Source organism: Fundulus heteroclitus, chromosome 21 (assembly GCF_011125445.2).
Source record: "Fundulus heteroclitus isolate FHET01 chromosome 21, MU-UCD_Fhet_4.1, whole genome shotgun sequence".
In the NCBI taxonomy this organism is placed as follows: Eukaryota; Metazoa; Chordata; class Actinopteri; order Cyprinodontiformes; family Fundulidae; genus Fundulus; species Fundulus heteroclitus.
Window position 1 is genome coordinate 33867085 of NC_046381.1, and position 15632 is coordinate 33882716.

General features: G+C 42.6%; 1 protein-coding gene across 1 annotated transcript; it reads left to right on the forward strand.

Annotated features, from left to right (window-relative positions):
- The first annotated feature begins 916 nt into the window (after positions 1–916).
- eef1e1 (eukaryotic translation elongation factor 1 epsilon 1) lies at positions 917–9623 on the forward strand. The gene is made up of 4 exons (XM_012863939.3): positions 917–1048; positions 1785–1982; positions 6567–6662; positions 8871–9623. The coding sequence occupies exons 1-4, from the start codon at positions 965–967 to the stop codon at positions 9012–9014; spliced, it is 522 nt and encodes a 173-aa protein (XP_012719393.1). The 5' UTR covers positions 917–964; the 3' UTR covers positions 9015–9623.
- The last annotated feature ends 6009 nt before the right edge of the window (positions 9624–15632 follow it).

The window sequence follows — 15632 nt, forward strand, 5'->3', positions numbered from 1 at the left end:
GTGGACACATACTCACACATCCACCTGGATGGTGCATAGTTAGTAAACTAGGTTTTGACTGACAGGTGACATTTCATTACGGGGAAATCACACAGGCACAGTGCAGATCCAAACCGACATGGCACACATAACGCCAAAGGATGCACAACAGAACCAGACAGGCTTGCAAAACTGGGGGACTGTGCAGCAGCGCTGGGAAATGTAACTTCAGACCCTCCACTGTTAGTCTGTGCATATCTTGAGCTGAGAATCTTTACAGTTATGCTCTGAGCTGGCAGCACAGAGTTGGTTGTCCATGAGTCCAGTACACACTGCTGATGGACTATTTACAGCTGAACTGATATCTGATATATATGAATGGACCGCATTGGGAAGATCAAAGTTCTATAAAACTAGATATAAATATTAATAAAATAATAAAAATTATTCCTGTTTGTCTTCTCCAATGCCTTGAGATAACATTTACTGTGGATGCTCCATAAATAAACCGTGCATCATTTAATGCAGATTTAATAAACCCCTAATAAAGTAAGATTCCCTTTGAAATATGGCTAAAATAATGATACATTTTAGTAATTGTGTTTTTGTTTTTTATCTCTTACGTTTTACATTTGGCCTCATTACAGGTGACGTTGAAAAATACATTCACTATTCAAGAATAAGCTTATTTATTTGTTATGTTTTGCATTTAATATCTAATCAATACTTACATTAGATTAATTCCGAAATAAATCAAATCTAATTTACCCGCGTGTTTGTTTCACGCAAACTTGGTAATATTAGCAATAACATTTATCTTTTAACATTATTTACTGATGCAATAAAATGATAGAGACGCGCAAGCAGCCTGAACGTTTTAATTGGCTAAACGTCCTGTCAGTCAAACACCGGGGAGGCGGGACCTGAGATTTTCATCCAATCACATCCGCCGCTCTCTCTGCATTGCTTCTGCGCTCTCGGAAACATGGCGTTACGGGAGTTAGCATCGCTGGAGAAATATTTGGGCCTGAAAAAGCCGAACAAGTATAGCACACAGGGGGATAAGAAGGTAATACGTCGACTCTAATCTGTTTTCCCGCCCGTTTATGGTGGCGAGTGGACGTTTTTTTCTGAATGGCCGCCGGCAAACAGCTGCACGTTGACTATCAATGACATGCTAACAAGCTAAGCATGTGGGCTGAATAGAAACGTAGCGTCGGTTCCATGTTTTCCTCCTCATATTAGGGCTTCGGGTCTTATTTAATGCCGGAGAATATTCTAGTATCAGCGGTTAAGCCCAGGTCTCTTATTTCAACATGGAAGCTGTGTGAAAGGAGCAGCATGCTGCGTGTGTAGGGGGGTGGAGTCAGTCAGCTGTGTGCTAGCTGGGAGCTGACTGTGGATTTACAGCACTTTAAAGTGGGTGTGGACTCCCACTGTTGCTGCTGCTGCTACTGCTGATGATGATGGAGTCAGGGAGGTCTGGATAAGTATGTTAAAAAAAAAATCACCACTTCATTCCTGCATCCATCATCTATCTCCCAGTTTCTGCTTTTTTTTTTTGCAGAGCCCATGTTTAAAGTTGATCACGGTTGCAGTTTCTGCCATAAATCCAAAATTAAGATTCTGTATTTGTGGCTCTAAAATTGACTGAACAAGATTAGAAAAAAAAAAAAAAAAATTAATAAAAAAAATGTTTTTTTTTGAAAATGTGGCCAGATTGGCATGAATACTGTGTCAGAACCCGGTTTCACCGAAATCCCTCTCGCTCTCCCGCTCCGTTGTGTCACACCTCTCCTGTTCAGGTGCCCGTGCTGCAGAACAACAACGCTCCCCCGCTGGTGGGGCTGGTCACCATCGCCTGTCACCTGGCCAAGGAGGCCAAGCGCCCGGAGCTGCTGGGGGACGGCGCGGAAGGCAGGGCCGTGGTGCAGCAGTGGCTGGAGTACAGGGTGACCAAGCTTGACGGCCACGCCAAGGAGGACACCAGGAGCATCCTGAAGGTAGGACGTCACATTCAAGAAACCACTCTTTAAGATCTGAATGTATTTGTCCTCCCAGATCATAATCCTGTTAACTCTGACCTTAATCTGAAAAAAAGTTGATCCTACCAGCGTCACATAAAAATGGCCACATTCTTATTTATTCTTTTTTAACTGCTCCTTAAACAAATATTTAACTCTTACACTATTCGGATCCACACGCCTATATTTGTGTGTGTTTGCCTTGTTAAGACACAAGCGGCTGGAAGTAAAGGGCTGCTGAATGGCCCTTCAGTGACATGGCCCCACACGACAGAGAAGACTGCTTTAATGTGCCTGACGCCAGTCAGCATGAAACGGATCGTCAGCCACTCTGGTGCTGGACGCTAGGCGCCTCTTGGCACCGTCCTGTCAGTGTGAAGCCTCTGTGCGCGCGTGTGTGTGTGTGTGTGTGTGTGTGTGTGTGTGCGTGCTCTTCACAGCGCTGCACGCTGTTGTGGCACGGCTGAGGAGTCATGCTGTGTTGCAGCATGTTATCTGGACAGGCCTTTAAATATTTTAATGGCGCCACTTACAGGAGGAAGTCGCCCTGAGCAGCTCGGCTCTGGTGCCCGGTGGCCCCCCCCTGTCCTGTCCTGCTGCTTCAGCCGCATCCTTAACTCTCTCCTTTCAAGCGCTTCAGTCGTCTCCCATTAAATTATTCAGAGATACAAAAGTGTCAACAGCAGGATCTCTTAGACTTCCACTCCCGGGGTTGTAAATAAGAAATTCATGCTTTCAGAGCCTTGCTGAGTTTTTTTTTTTTTTTTTAAGTAGACGTGCAACATCTGTTAAACCTTTTGAGAAACGCGTGTTTTTTTAAAACGGCATCCTATTATTTAGTCTGGGAACTTCACCTTTACCCACGTCTGGGTGATTTTCTACTGCTGCAGACAACTACCATTTCTTTTATGATCCACGAACTAGAAGAGACACAAGTCTCCAGTGCTTTTTCTCTATAGCCCAGGTAAGACATGTTTAGCCCATGTGAAGGGTTCTTCACCCTTCACCCTGTGTGTAGTGACTCCTGATGCGCTCACTCCAGCCGCCGTCCATCTCCCCCATATTCCTAAATGGATTTTGCTTCACAGTCCTCTTAATGTTGCAGTTATCCTTGTTGCTGCTTCACCTTTTCCTACTACATGTTTTCCTTCCACCCAACTTTTTATGACTATTCTTGGATCCAGCATTCTGAACAGCCAGCTTTTTTAGCAATGACCTTTTGTGGCTTCCCCTCAATGGCTGTGTCAGTGGCTGCCTTCTGGATATCGGTGCAGTCAGCAGTCATCCCCAGGATTGTGTTACCTAATGACCCGACTGAGAGGCCGTTCAGAGGCTCAGGAAAGTTTGCCGGGGTTTTATGTTAATTGGATGTTCAGATTGTGACATATAATTTTCTACAACATTCAAATTTTCTGAGACACTTAATTTAGGGTTTTCATTATCTGTAAACCGCAATAATCAGTATTACAAGAAATAAAGGCTTGAAATAGGCCCGTAAGATCATTCAATAACAGTATACATTGATCGATAAGCATGTTGTGCGCTAGAAAAAAAATATGGTCAATTAAAAGTTCAGTAGTTTTGCATTCTAGCATATGTAGGTTAATACCACAGTTATTACAAACAGAGAACCAGGAATTATCCATCACCAAGCTTCGCCCCTTCAAAGAGTTCAAAGAGCACATGTTCTTTTTTTTTTTTTTTTTTTTTTTTAAAAACTTGCTGTTTTGTAAAAAGTTGGTTAAGTTTGAATTCAATGTTAATGTGTTCTTTATCTAAAAATAGGTCATTAAGCAACAGCATAAAACAGCCAGGGCTGCACTTAAAATATACATTTTGAATTATTTGATAATTGTCGATATCGATCAATAAGATTTCTATTTTATCAATGTTTTTTTTCCTATATCGTCCAGCCCTAGCTTGAAATATTTCACTCCATGTGTAATGAATCTGTAATATACAAGTTTCACATTCTGAAATGATTGGCAAAACGTATTAAACTTTTCATGATATTAGAATTTTTTTCTTTTAGACTTACTTGCATCTAGCGAGGAGAAAAAAAGTCCCATGGATTAAAAGTAGTTTGAACAAAGATCCCACTTACATAGTTCTTGGTATAATTTATAGTTCCATTAAGCTTTTTTTATCCATACTTGTTAAGCTGATTAGTTTTTAGTTTAGTTTAGTTTTTTTTTTTGTTTGTGGGAACATCTAATTATTAATCCATAACTTCCTGCATCCCTGGAGTGTAAATATGACGTGAAGAAGAAGACAGATTTATTTAGCCACTGGGCACTAGACTGGATAAGGACTCATAATTATCTTTCCACACAGACAGTCAGCAGAACAGTAAATGAGGTCAAAAAAGTCCCCAAAGTTCACGGTTAAAGAATCAGATCAAAGATTGGCATCAAGAGGTCACCAAGTTAAAATGTATCAAATTATATTTTCATGCCAAGTGGTGTTTTGGAACGAATGCAAGAAAAATAACATTATATCTTGCAGTAAACAAAGTAAAACAGCTCACTGAACTCTAGACTTTATCTGGGAACAGCGTGCTTTGGTCAGATTAAACTAACCTGGTGGGTTTGGTGTGAAGCAAAGGCTGAATATAGGGCTGGGCGATATGGCTTAAAAAGAATCTCTGATTTTATTATACCAAATCTGATTTATCGGTTGTTGTTTTTTTCCCTCCTTTTAATTTCACAAAGAGAAACTAAAGAATTGTTTTTTTTTTAAACTTTAAAAGCTTAAAAACTTTTATTTCAAGCAATTTATCTGGGAGTTTGACCTGAATTCAAAGTGCAACTGAATACAAACTGTGAAACACGCCTGTAAAACAAGATGGCAGCCCTGCCAAATTTTTCTTTTTTCAAAAATAAAATGTTAAAAAATAGTAAATTCAAATTAATCTATTAAATCGATTTATTGCCCAAGCCCTAGGTGAATTTGAGAAAAAGCACCGAATGTGCAGTTTAGTTCGTGGAGGATCAAAAGCCTAATCCAAACCCTAACTCCATCAAACACAACTCTTTCTCTAAACTTGTGAAATAATATAGTTGACCAACTGTGATCTTATTTGCAATTAAGTCTTGTGCAAAGATTTAATTTTCCTCTAATAAATAAATCTTTCCCAGTAAAATGCTGGATTTTAATTATATTACCACAATAGAAGATCTTTTTTTCTTTATCAGTTTTTACCAGAGGTGCAAATAAATGTGTTCACGTCTGTTAGTCATCATTGTGAACAAGGGAATATTTTAAGTTTGCTGGTTAAATCTGCACGAGACATCAAAGTTATTGGTTGCATGAAATCTGTGGCCCTTGGAAAATGTAAGCATCCCAGTAGGGTTCCTATCAAAGGAAACCGTTATTGAATTATGGTGGCAACAGATGTTTTTCCCTTATCTGTATGGTAAACTGCACAAGGAATAGATCATTCTAAATGTCTCTGTTATATTGAATGTCATAAATTATTTGACAGTGTTGTTAGTTAAATGTTCAGATTTTTTGAAGTGTGCTAAAAAAAATCTTTGCTTAATTAATGGGTAAAGCCTTTAGTAAAAATGGTTTTCTCAAAAGATTCTTAGTGTTTAGCTTTATAGGTTATTTTATGCTTCTGCAGTAGAACCGAGGTCTAAATGCAGCTTTAGATTGAGTAAAGTTGGAGGCCCAGTTAAGAAAGTGGTAGGTAGAGAACCCAGGTTGGAGCTCCATGTGTTGGGGGGGGGGGGGGTTACTAGAAGAGCCTCCCCTCCTCTGATGCACGACTGGGCTTTAGCTCCATGGCTGTAGGCAAGGGAAAGCAAGGATCTGATTCTTGAAGGGGAGGAAGTCTGCAGCCTTCATGCCTTGTTTGGCATCACCCACTCTTCCCGCACAATAACTCCATTTGCCCCCGAGATGCTTCTGGAAGTGTGTGTGGAAAGTCCTCCCTTTGTGCAGCGTACAAGCGCTAAAGACGGTCCCCGTCCCCTGGGACCAGCACTTCCACGCGCCACTTTGCAGACACGGGGCGATAGCTGAGAAACGCACTGAAAGGCCACCCAGTTTCAAAGCGTCTTCATTAGATTTGTAGTCGTTTCGCTGAGGAGCAAATACAGTTTTTTTTGTTGAGCATCTGCGCCAAGTCTCCAGCCATGATGAGAGACGGCGGAGCCCCTCAGGTCGCAGATTATTTCTATTCTCATCACAGACACGCAGTAAGCTACGGCCCCTGTGCACCTACACATTTATAGGTTAATGAACCTGCTGTTTGGCACCTTTGACGTGTTTAAAGGAGCTACACGTAATGCAAAAATATGATGACAGCTCCGCATGAAAGAAACTTTTTCCTGAACAATATTGGATTAAATGTAATGATATGCGGAGCTGAATTTAGGACTGAGATGAAGCTGAAAGTCAAAATAGGGTGAGCTTCATTAGTGATTCATGGAGTGATTTCATCTGTCATGTGAAGACTAGTGTGTTTACACAGAAATGTTTACCATAATGCATAAATTATCATATTTTGAGGCCTAATTTGCATATGTTGTGTTGTGTTTGGTAATTTTCCTCTTTCAGGACCTCAACCTCTACCTGCAAGACAAAGTCTACCTGGCAGGGAACCAGTTTACCCTTGCTGATGTTCTCATGTACTATGGAATACACGCCATTGTAGTAAGTGCTTTCTTTAGCTTTTACAGGCCTTACAACAGAAATCAAAGGTTTTTTGACACTCTATAACCACAAAATGTGTTTTAATTGAGATTGAATGTGATAGACAAACATAGCCATCCATCTTCCCATCAACTTTGCCTAGTTTTCCTGGCCACGCTACAGGAAAGCATTTCAACTAGAGCTGCACAATATACCGAGTCGCAGGTCTCATCACATTATCAGTGCCTGCACAGTTGCAGAGGACTGCTTGTGTGCGATATTGTTTCAAGTGTCAGGCATTCACATTTTGTGAATCAAAATGTTTAATCTGGTGGATGGACTCTAACTGCTCTCAGTGTCCAGTTCGTATAGTGGCTGAAATGCAAATTCTTGGTAGGGCTGTTTTTTTTAATGGTAAACAAAGAAAAGCGTCTGAAAATATAGAGTTGTGTCTAATCCAAATCTTCACGCCTATTTTCAGCAGCAGCATTAGATTTAAAAATGTATTTTCTGTTACTGTGCCGCCCTGATCCCCGCAGCATGATGTAGCCACCACTGTGTGTTGCCTTGGGGATGATGTGCTGGTTTATCGTCACACATGTATCCTTCACTTTAAATACAGGTGGTTGCATTTGGTATTAATTAGGGATAGCCAGCTAAAATGAAAGCTGTTAACAAAATATGAGTGCTTTTGCAAAGCCCTGCACATGTTTCTTCTTTATTGTAATTTTCCCTCTCAGTCTGTCACTCCTAAAGCTAATAAAAATTTGGGTTTATTTTAAATTTATCGTTTTGATAGAGAAAAACTTTTAAGCCAACTTTAGTTGTTCCAATGCGATTCTGAAAGGTATATTTCTGAGGGAATTTAATGGATGTGTTGTGTCCTGGAGAGGTCTTATAGCCATGTACTCAGAGTTAAGGCATCCATCTCTTTTTCCTTCCAATTTAGCTCCTATCATCCCTCACTTTTGTCAAACCACAACTCTAATTATCAATTTGTCATCGTATATAACACACAATTAGAGCAGTCATATGGCCAAAGGGCATCGAGGACAAGCTGGCAATGAACACACGGATTCTAAACACATTTTCAGCTCCCTTCAAACAGATAAAGTGATGTGGCATAAAGTGATGGCTTTAGCCTCAGACCAGAGACAAGTAAGTTTGTTCCGCCTTACAGGATAAAAGAAAAGCGAGTTCAGAAACGGGAGCGGCAGAACGAGACTCAGGGAGGGGAGGGATCACATGTTGAGAGATGTCAGCGGTTGTGGCGGAGATGGAAGTTTGGCCCCCGCCACCAGGCAGACGAGCGTCACTTTGATTTGCTGTCAGTGTGGCTGTTAACCTCAGGGACAGCGGGTCAGCCGGCCCGACCCTTGACCTCGGCCTGTGCCGATGTTCAGTTCAGGAAAAACAAGTTTACGCAAACATTGAACCTGACTGGTGCTAACAGGGTTCCAGGCTGAATGTTTGGATGTGTTGAGTTTGCCTATTTTCTCTGAATGGCGAAAGGAAAAACAAAGGCGGCTCTGAGAAGGTTTGTGTTACAGCAGCAGCAGCAAAGGCTGTGGTTGTAGTTCAGGTCCAATCAGCTGCCAGGAAACACAACCAAAGCTTATTGCAGCAGGAAATACCTGCAGGAATGTCCCAAATATCCTCAGGTAGCTTCTACTTCTACTTAAGCTGTTCCATCTGAGGAAGACTAGCAGACATAGACTTAATTTAAAAAAAAATTGGTAAACTTTTATATAATGAACATTTTTAGAGAAGGGAAATTTTACCTTTTTATAGTTTTAAGTCATTCCCAAAACCATTTGATCAAAATCATGGTTGATCTGGCAGAGTGTGTTGTTTTTTTGGACATCAGGGATTATATAAAATAAAGTTAAATTAAAACTTTTTGTTCTCATACACGTCGCAGGAAAAAACAAATAGCGTGAAACACATTTTACTCTGGCTCTCTCTCAGCCTATAAAGCTATAAAAATTAAATCAATACATTTCCAAAACAATTTAATAGGTCAAAACTAAAGTACATAAAGAGACTTAAGAATATTGTAAAGCAAACGTTTAAACATGTATGGTTTAGAATGAAAATAGTCTTGATTTCAGATTCATAAATAATCCATAGCAGCTGCAGGTTATATATTTTCTGCTGATGTCAGATAAGTTTGTTTGTTTAAAATGTAAATGTGCGTCTCTCTTGTTTTCTGTGCCTCCTCTCTGGCAGCTGGACTTGGCCGTGCAGGAGAAGGAGCAGTACGTGAACGTGGCGCGGTGGTTCGACCACATCCAGCACCACCCGGGGGTCCGACACCACCTCCCTCCAGTAGTCGTGCTCAGGAACAGACTTTACACCAGCCGACACCACTAGGACCGGACATCCTCCTCCTCCTCTTCCTCCTCCTCCTCCTCCTCCCAGCCTCGCTCGGTACAACTCTTCCAGTCTTCTGACCAGACCAGGACAACGGATCTCCTAAAATACAACATGTATCAAATTAGAGTCACAAAGCCATATCGCTCTCCTCTCATTCGTGCTTCAGTGTCAGTAATGTGTCCGCACCGATTAGTTGTTGAGCGTAGAAATAGTTCAGTGGTAAAGCAACGTCTGTTTTTGATAACTAGTCAGTAACTCAGTCTTTAAAGCACTATAAAAATTCTGGTGTCTTAACCCGCCTACGTTTCTGACAGCAGCGATGTGACTCGATCGCAGCGTTTTAAGCTTTGTTTGTTTTTTGACGCCGTCGTTTTTAAAAGGGAAAATTGTATGCAGGGCAGTGCTGCTAGCTTTGCTGGTTGTAAATGTTGAATCTTTGTTAAATCTGAGCCTTGAACCTGCTGCCGCTGGAATTCTAGGTAGAAGGACTCGACTGGCAGCGCGTTGCGTCTCAAGCTCCTGCTTGGTGCGGTCGCTGGATTAATGTTATAAACCCATGCTGTTCTAACTGTGGAGTTTTATCTCATTAAATTTCTTAGCACATTGGTGTATTTTTTTATTTTTCTGTAGTTTCTCTGCATGTGTGTCTGTGTTCAATGCCCCCCCACCACCCTCCCCACCCCTGCTCTCCGTTCCACTTCCTCGCCACCAGTTGTGTGGGCAGCAGCGAGCAGTTAAACGTCAGCCCTAGAGTCGGAGATCAGAGTGAGGCTCCAATCAGTCCCACTACCACCACTGTTGATGCTGCAGGCCACAGAGAGGGCAGCGGGCTCACCAGCTGCCACACAGATCCAGCCAGCCAAGGCCAGAACCCGAGCCCCCTGGGCGACAGTCAGCCACTGTGTGTCATTTCACCCTCACGCTCCCACAGGGGGGGCTGCTGGAGAGAGAAGGACGAAGAGAGGCAGCGAGAGAGAGAGAGAGAGCGAGCGAGCGGCGTGTGCGACGAAAAGGATGGAGGCCACACAGGAAAAGAGCACCCAGAGGCCGAGGGATCTTTTTCGTGACAAGTGAACAATGATCCGTGCCTCCTAAAGCCTGACCGCTGCTGGCTGGACGCTCGCTATTAGCACCATTAACAGGCCCCGTCGTGGAGCCGGTGTGTTTACATGGCGGAGGTAATGAGAAACACAATCGAGGTACGATTAGAGTAACGGCTTTTACTGATTAGTCCGACCTTTTTTGAAAGATTGAAATCTGTCGGAGTATTTTTCCTTAACTCTTTCCTGCTCACCGCTTAAGCCGGTGTCTTTTTCTTTGCCCCCCCCCCGCTCGCAGGCTCTGCATATTAAAATTATTGCTCCAAGCGTTTTCCTTTTGTCTGATGTCAGCATCATTTTCATCCCGTGCCAGTAAATCAGAAATACACGGAGCCCCTGACCTCTGACTCCTCTGCCCGACCGCTCGGCGTTTACTTTAAAAAGGAAAATGTTGTTTCGCCATGAACCAGCCAGAAGACAGAGCCGCCGTTCACTGAAGCTGCGTTAGATGCCTCGCTGCGTGCCGGTTGCAAAGTGTTACAAAGTAGACGCGAAGGATAAAAACAGCTTGAAGTGTTGTGAGCGGGCCTTGTGACCGGCCGGGGCCGTCTGTGCCGCCGTCTTGTGCACTAAAGAAGGCCTTGTCCTCCCGGGTTATGTTAACATTCTTTTGGAAGTCATCTTTCCGGGCGAGCGCGCCACCGCTCACCGCACAGAGGTGTGAATGAAGCTTTGCCCGCAAAAAAACGAGATCCGGACGATGGCCGGGTTTTAAATTCCTCGGTTTGTGGCGATGCCGTAGCCGCGCGCCCCACGCGGGGTTAATGTTATGGACACCCACAATCCTTAAAATCAATCGTTTAGAGCAGAGAGGAGCGTTTACATTTTGCAACGTGGACTTAAATATAATCATGAAACCAAGCATGGTGCAAAAAGGTTAAACTTGAGATAAACAGGACAGGCAAAAGTATTGACACTCCTTGACCTTTTGCCCGTTTTGTCACATTACCAATACAAACCTTGTGTTTTATGTGATAATATGCAAAGTAATAGACTATATTTTTAGGCGAAGGATGGTGCACTGCAAAAAACGAAACTAGAAATAGGTAAAGTATTCTTTAAAATGAGTGTATTTGTCCTTGATTTAAGCAGGTAAATAAGATGATTTGCCAATGGAATAAGATGTTTGCACTTAAAATAGGAACAATTCATCTCCATCTTATTTTAAGTGTAGGAGGTCTAATTATCTTATTTTAGGGCTCAAAATACTCATTCCGTTGGCAGATAATCTTATTTTCCTGCTCAAATCAAGGATTAAAACACTAACTTTAAGAACATTTCACTTATTTTTAGATCAGTTTTTGCAGTGTGTATTTAGTTTTATACACAACACTAAAGTGAGGCATCCATTTATTGTAGACCCCCTTTCCTGTGATACCCCTAAACAAAGTCCAGTACACCCACCTACCTTTAGAAGTTACCTAGTCCACAATCTCATTATAAATCAAGCTTTATATTGAGATTGAATTATACGCTGACATGTTTTACCGACTTCTGAAGGCAGTCTGTTGGAGTGGATTTTATTTAGGTGTTAAAGAGTAAAACTGGCTACAGCTATGCCCCAGGTTTTAGATTTCTATGTTTAATAGAAACAAAAGCCCAGCATGTGCTGTTTATCACTTGGTTAAAATCTCATTTAAAAAGGTCTGTTTTTTTTTTGTTTTTTTTCAAGGTTTTGGATCATTTCGGTCAATTCTGGTTTCAGAATATGGAGTCCACTCTCAGAGCTCCCAACAGTTTTATGCAGCCAGCTTGAAACTTTTCAAACTTCTCCTTGCTTCGTCCTGTTGGCACAGTCCCAGACGCCTTTGTGAGATCCTCACACAGTCGGCTTCCCCGCTGATGAAACCTGACTGAAGGCAGAGCCAGACTAAGTCACGAGGCCACAGCAGGAAACCGGCACAGGGGCACGAATAAAAGGCGACCTCCGCAACCAGCATCTGAAGGGGCGAAAGGGAAAAGCGCTCTGCAGGGGCGGCCGTCTGCAGAAGCCCTGGCTCAGCTCATTTAGGTCCTGACCACTATGGCAGCTGGTTGTTAGCCAAGCCACCGGCCAAGCGAAGGGCGGTTTAGCTTGTTGCGCGCCGAGCGGAGGGGGAAGAGGTCAAGAAGGTGTAGTGATCGTCAGAAAACCTGATAACTTCATGTTTAACAAAATCGTTGCAAGAGATACATTTTAAACGACTTGGACTGGGGCAAAAATATTTTGCATGATTTTTTTTTTTTTAAGCATCTTAGAAAGGAAGGGCACATGTCATCAATTTTAAAAACATCTACTTGACTGTTTGATCAAATAGCTCAAAAATCTAACATACTGGTTTTCAAACTAAAAAAGCAACTTTGTGATCCTTCATAAAAAAGTTTCAGAGAATCTGGGAAATTGTACAGAAGGACAAAAAACTGGTGCTGAATAGCTTTAGTGTTTGAGTCTTTCTCATAATCTACATTATTTACATCTACATTTAATACTTGATGCTTTTTTTGCGTGAAGGAATCTTTTGCTAAGTTTTATTATTATTATTATTATTATTATTATTATTATTCTGATATTTGTAAATATGCCGTACTGATTAGCTTCTGCTTACCCGGGACCGGGGTGTGGGTCAGCAGACTCAGCAGAGATGCCCACACCTTCATCTCTTTGAGCACCTCATCCAGCTCCTCTGGGGGAAACGCAGGCCAGCACAGAGACATCGTCTCTCCAGCGTGTCCTTAGCTGTCCCCTGGGCTTCCAAGGGAGGCGTCCAGGAAGCAAATTCTCAAACTGCCTCAGCTGATTCCTCTCGATGTGGAGGAGCAGCGGCTCTACTCCGAGCCCCTCCTGGACGCCCAAGCTCCTCGCCTTATCTCTAAGGGAGAACCCGGCCACCCTGCGGAGGAAGCTCATGTTCCCCGCTCGTTTCTGAGATCTCATTTGTTCAGTCGTGGCCCACATTTCATGACCATAGGTCGTAGAACGCTACAGTGATCGGTAAATCAAGAGCTTTGCCTTGCGGTTCAGCTCTCGCCGCCCCCAACGAATCGGCGCCGCAGCAGCTGCACCGATCTGTCGATGTGCTCCATTCTCCCCTCACTTGTGAACAAGACCCTGAGATATTTAATCTCCTCTACTTGAGGAATATGTCTTTTTTATACATTATTAATGCCAAGAATAAAGTCTCCTCTGTTAGATATGATGTTCTAGTTATCTTTGCATTAGTGCAGGTGACAGTAGCCTGTTGTCATCTACTGATGACTATTTTTTTTAAAGAAAGGCTTTGCTTAGATATAGCAACTCAAGTTCCCATCATGCATGCTTTATAGCTGTGGCTTGCTGATAATAGATGCTGCGTCATTTACACACCATTCTTTAAAACTGGGCTCCAAATAGGTGGAGTTTATACATACTGCTAAGCGCCTAACCTTTAGGTAAACAGAAATGGAAAGAGAAGCAAACAGTCACTTGAACCATATAGCTAACATAAAAAAGTAGTGTTAAAAAGATAGAATACACCAAATGTGATGAATTCCAGTTTCTGAATGGCTCATTGTATGTTAACAGTGGATAATCTTAGCTGATTATCATGTTGTCACTGAATTAAGTTAATATCTCCCTTCCTGCGAACATATTTTGCCTGCTGACGGGTCAGGAATGGACCCAGTGCTAAACGGGCCTTCCTGTAGCCCGCAACAAAAAGCAAGTCTGAGAAAAACAGGCAATGCTTTTCCCCTTTTCCCTGCAAGCCACTTCCATTTCCATTTAGAGGGAGCAGAAACTAATAGCGCTGTGCCAGTTCACAAAGTCAGGATTTAATTGAATACAAAGCACTTTATTCCCCCACAACTTCAACGAAGAGTCGGACTGCGCGACGCGCCGGCGATGCTGTGCTAAAGACATTAGGATTCTTCCCGGCGCCATTTAGCCTTCACCTCTTCATCATCTCGCAACACCTTTGTCAAGATAAGTTTACTAACAATATTAGATGCACCGCCCCCCCCCCGCTCCACCTACGCAGCCACAAACAGACAGCCGCCACCATCCTTCCTAATTCTTATTAACAACGCGGGGCCGGGGGAGAAGCATCAGCCGCGACATCTGCTCGGAAGAGAGCCCGCCGTCTCTCGCTGACTGATTCAGTGGAACAATCAACACCGCTCGGTGGTGAGGGGAGCGTTAACATGTCATAAGCTTCTTTGACAGGACTTATCGACCACGCTTTATCGCGCTCTTACGCGTTGTGACAGTTGTACCATGCGCCCATAAAGATGGCATCTGATTGTCTACTGCAATTATATGAGTGCTTGAGCAAGGATGCCGCAGTGAAGGGCACGAGGGGACAGGAGGGGGGGTTACATGTGTTCCTTTACAATATGCTCTTTACTGAACTTATTTTTGTAGACATGGAGGAGAAAAGTAGGTCCGTGCTTTTAGTACGTGTGAGCGCACGCATGTTGGTGATATGTGAAGACGATTGTGAGCTCTGCAGAGCAAAGATTATATATACATATATAGACATCTGTGTTAAATTTAAAACAGTTTATTCTTGGCAAATTGTGTGCTGACTAAGGTTAAAGCCTGGACTATTTGTAGGGGAGTTTTTTTTCCATCAGTGCTTTGTTTACCAGATGTTAGGTTTAAAATGTAAATAAAAAAAAGAGCTTTCAAAGTGTTTCCAAATGCCACACAAAGGACACGTAGGGAACAATGCCATTCCCGTCCACTGCTTTAGATAAATCAATGCCAGCTCTGTTCTTATCATGGCTTATACACAACACGAGCGGGGGCATGTGATGAGAAGTGTTACAGGGAATATATAGTAAAACCTGATCAACGTTGCAACATTTAGAGTGAGGGTCGTGTTGCATGCTGGGACTGCACCTGCAAAATTTCTTATGTAATGGAATCTTTGCAAAGTCATAATTTTGTCAGAACTGCAACTAAGTTTAGGGTCTAAGACTGCTTGAGAAAGACAAAGATAGATTGAGCAATTACTTAAAGTTAGATAATGGAGCTTGACATGAGCCCTGTTTGCACTCTCCAGGATGCAATCTGTAGCATCAGGGCAACTGTTCAGCATTTCAGTCAAAAAAAATAAAAAAATTGGAAGTTCTCAATTTACTTTGTGAATGAAAGAATGAGATCCTGGACACGCTGGAGATAGGCACCAGCAACCCCCGCGACCCCATGAGGGATAAAGCAGTTCAGAAAATGGATGGATGGATGGATGGATGGATGGATCCTGGACACAAGGTGGTTCAGACATCTGATCATGATGCCCCTCTGTAGCACGCTGGAGAACACCAGAAGAAAAGAATAGAGGAGAGGTTAATGGGTTTGCCTCCTAGACCCTGTTACCTCTGGATGGATGGATGGATGGATGGATGGATGGATGGATGGATGGATGATTCTTCATCAGAACACTGCTATGTACACCATAAAGCCCACATTATGTGACGCTGTTGAAAAGCTAACAAATAAATAAATACTAAACACATAAAAGCAAATTTGGTCAGTCTGTACATTCTTGACAAAATC

Bases quoted from the DNA above. Each gene is read 5' to 3' on its own strand.
- eef1e1 (XM_012863939.3), top strand. From the start codon at position 965: ATGGCGTTACGGGAGTTAGCATCGCTGGAGAAATATTTGGGCCTGAAA. The intron at 1,049-1,784 runs GTAATACGTCGA...TCTCCTGTTCAG, and splicing joins GCACACAGGGGGATAAGAAG to GTGCCCGTGCTGCAGAACAA. The intron at 1,983-6,566 runs GTAGGACGTCAC...TTCCTCTTTCAG, and splicing joins ACACCAGGAGCATCCTGAAG to GACCTCAACCTCTACCTGCA.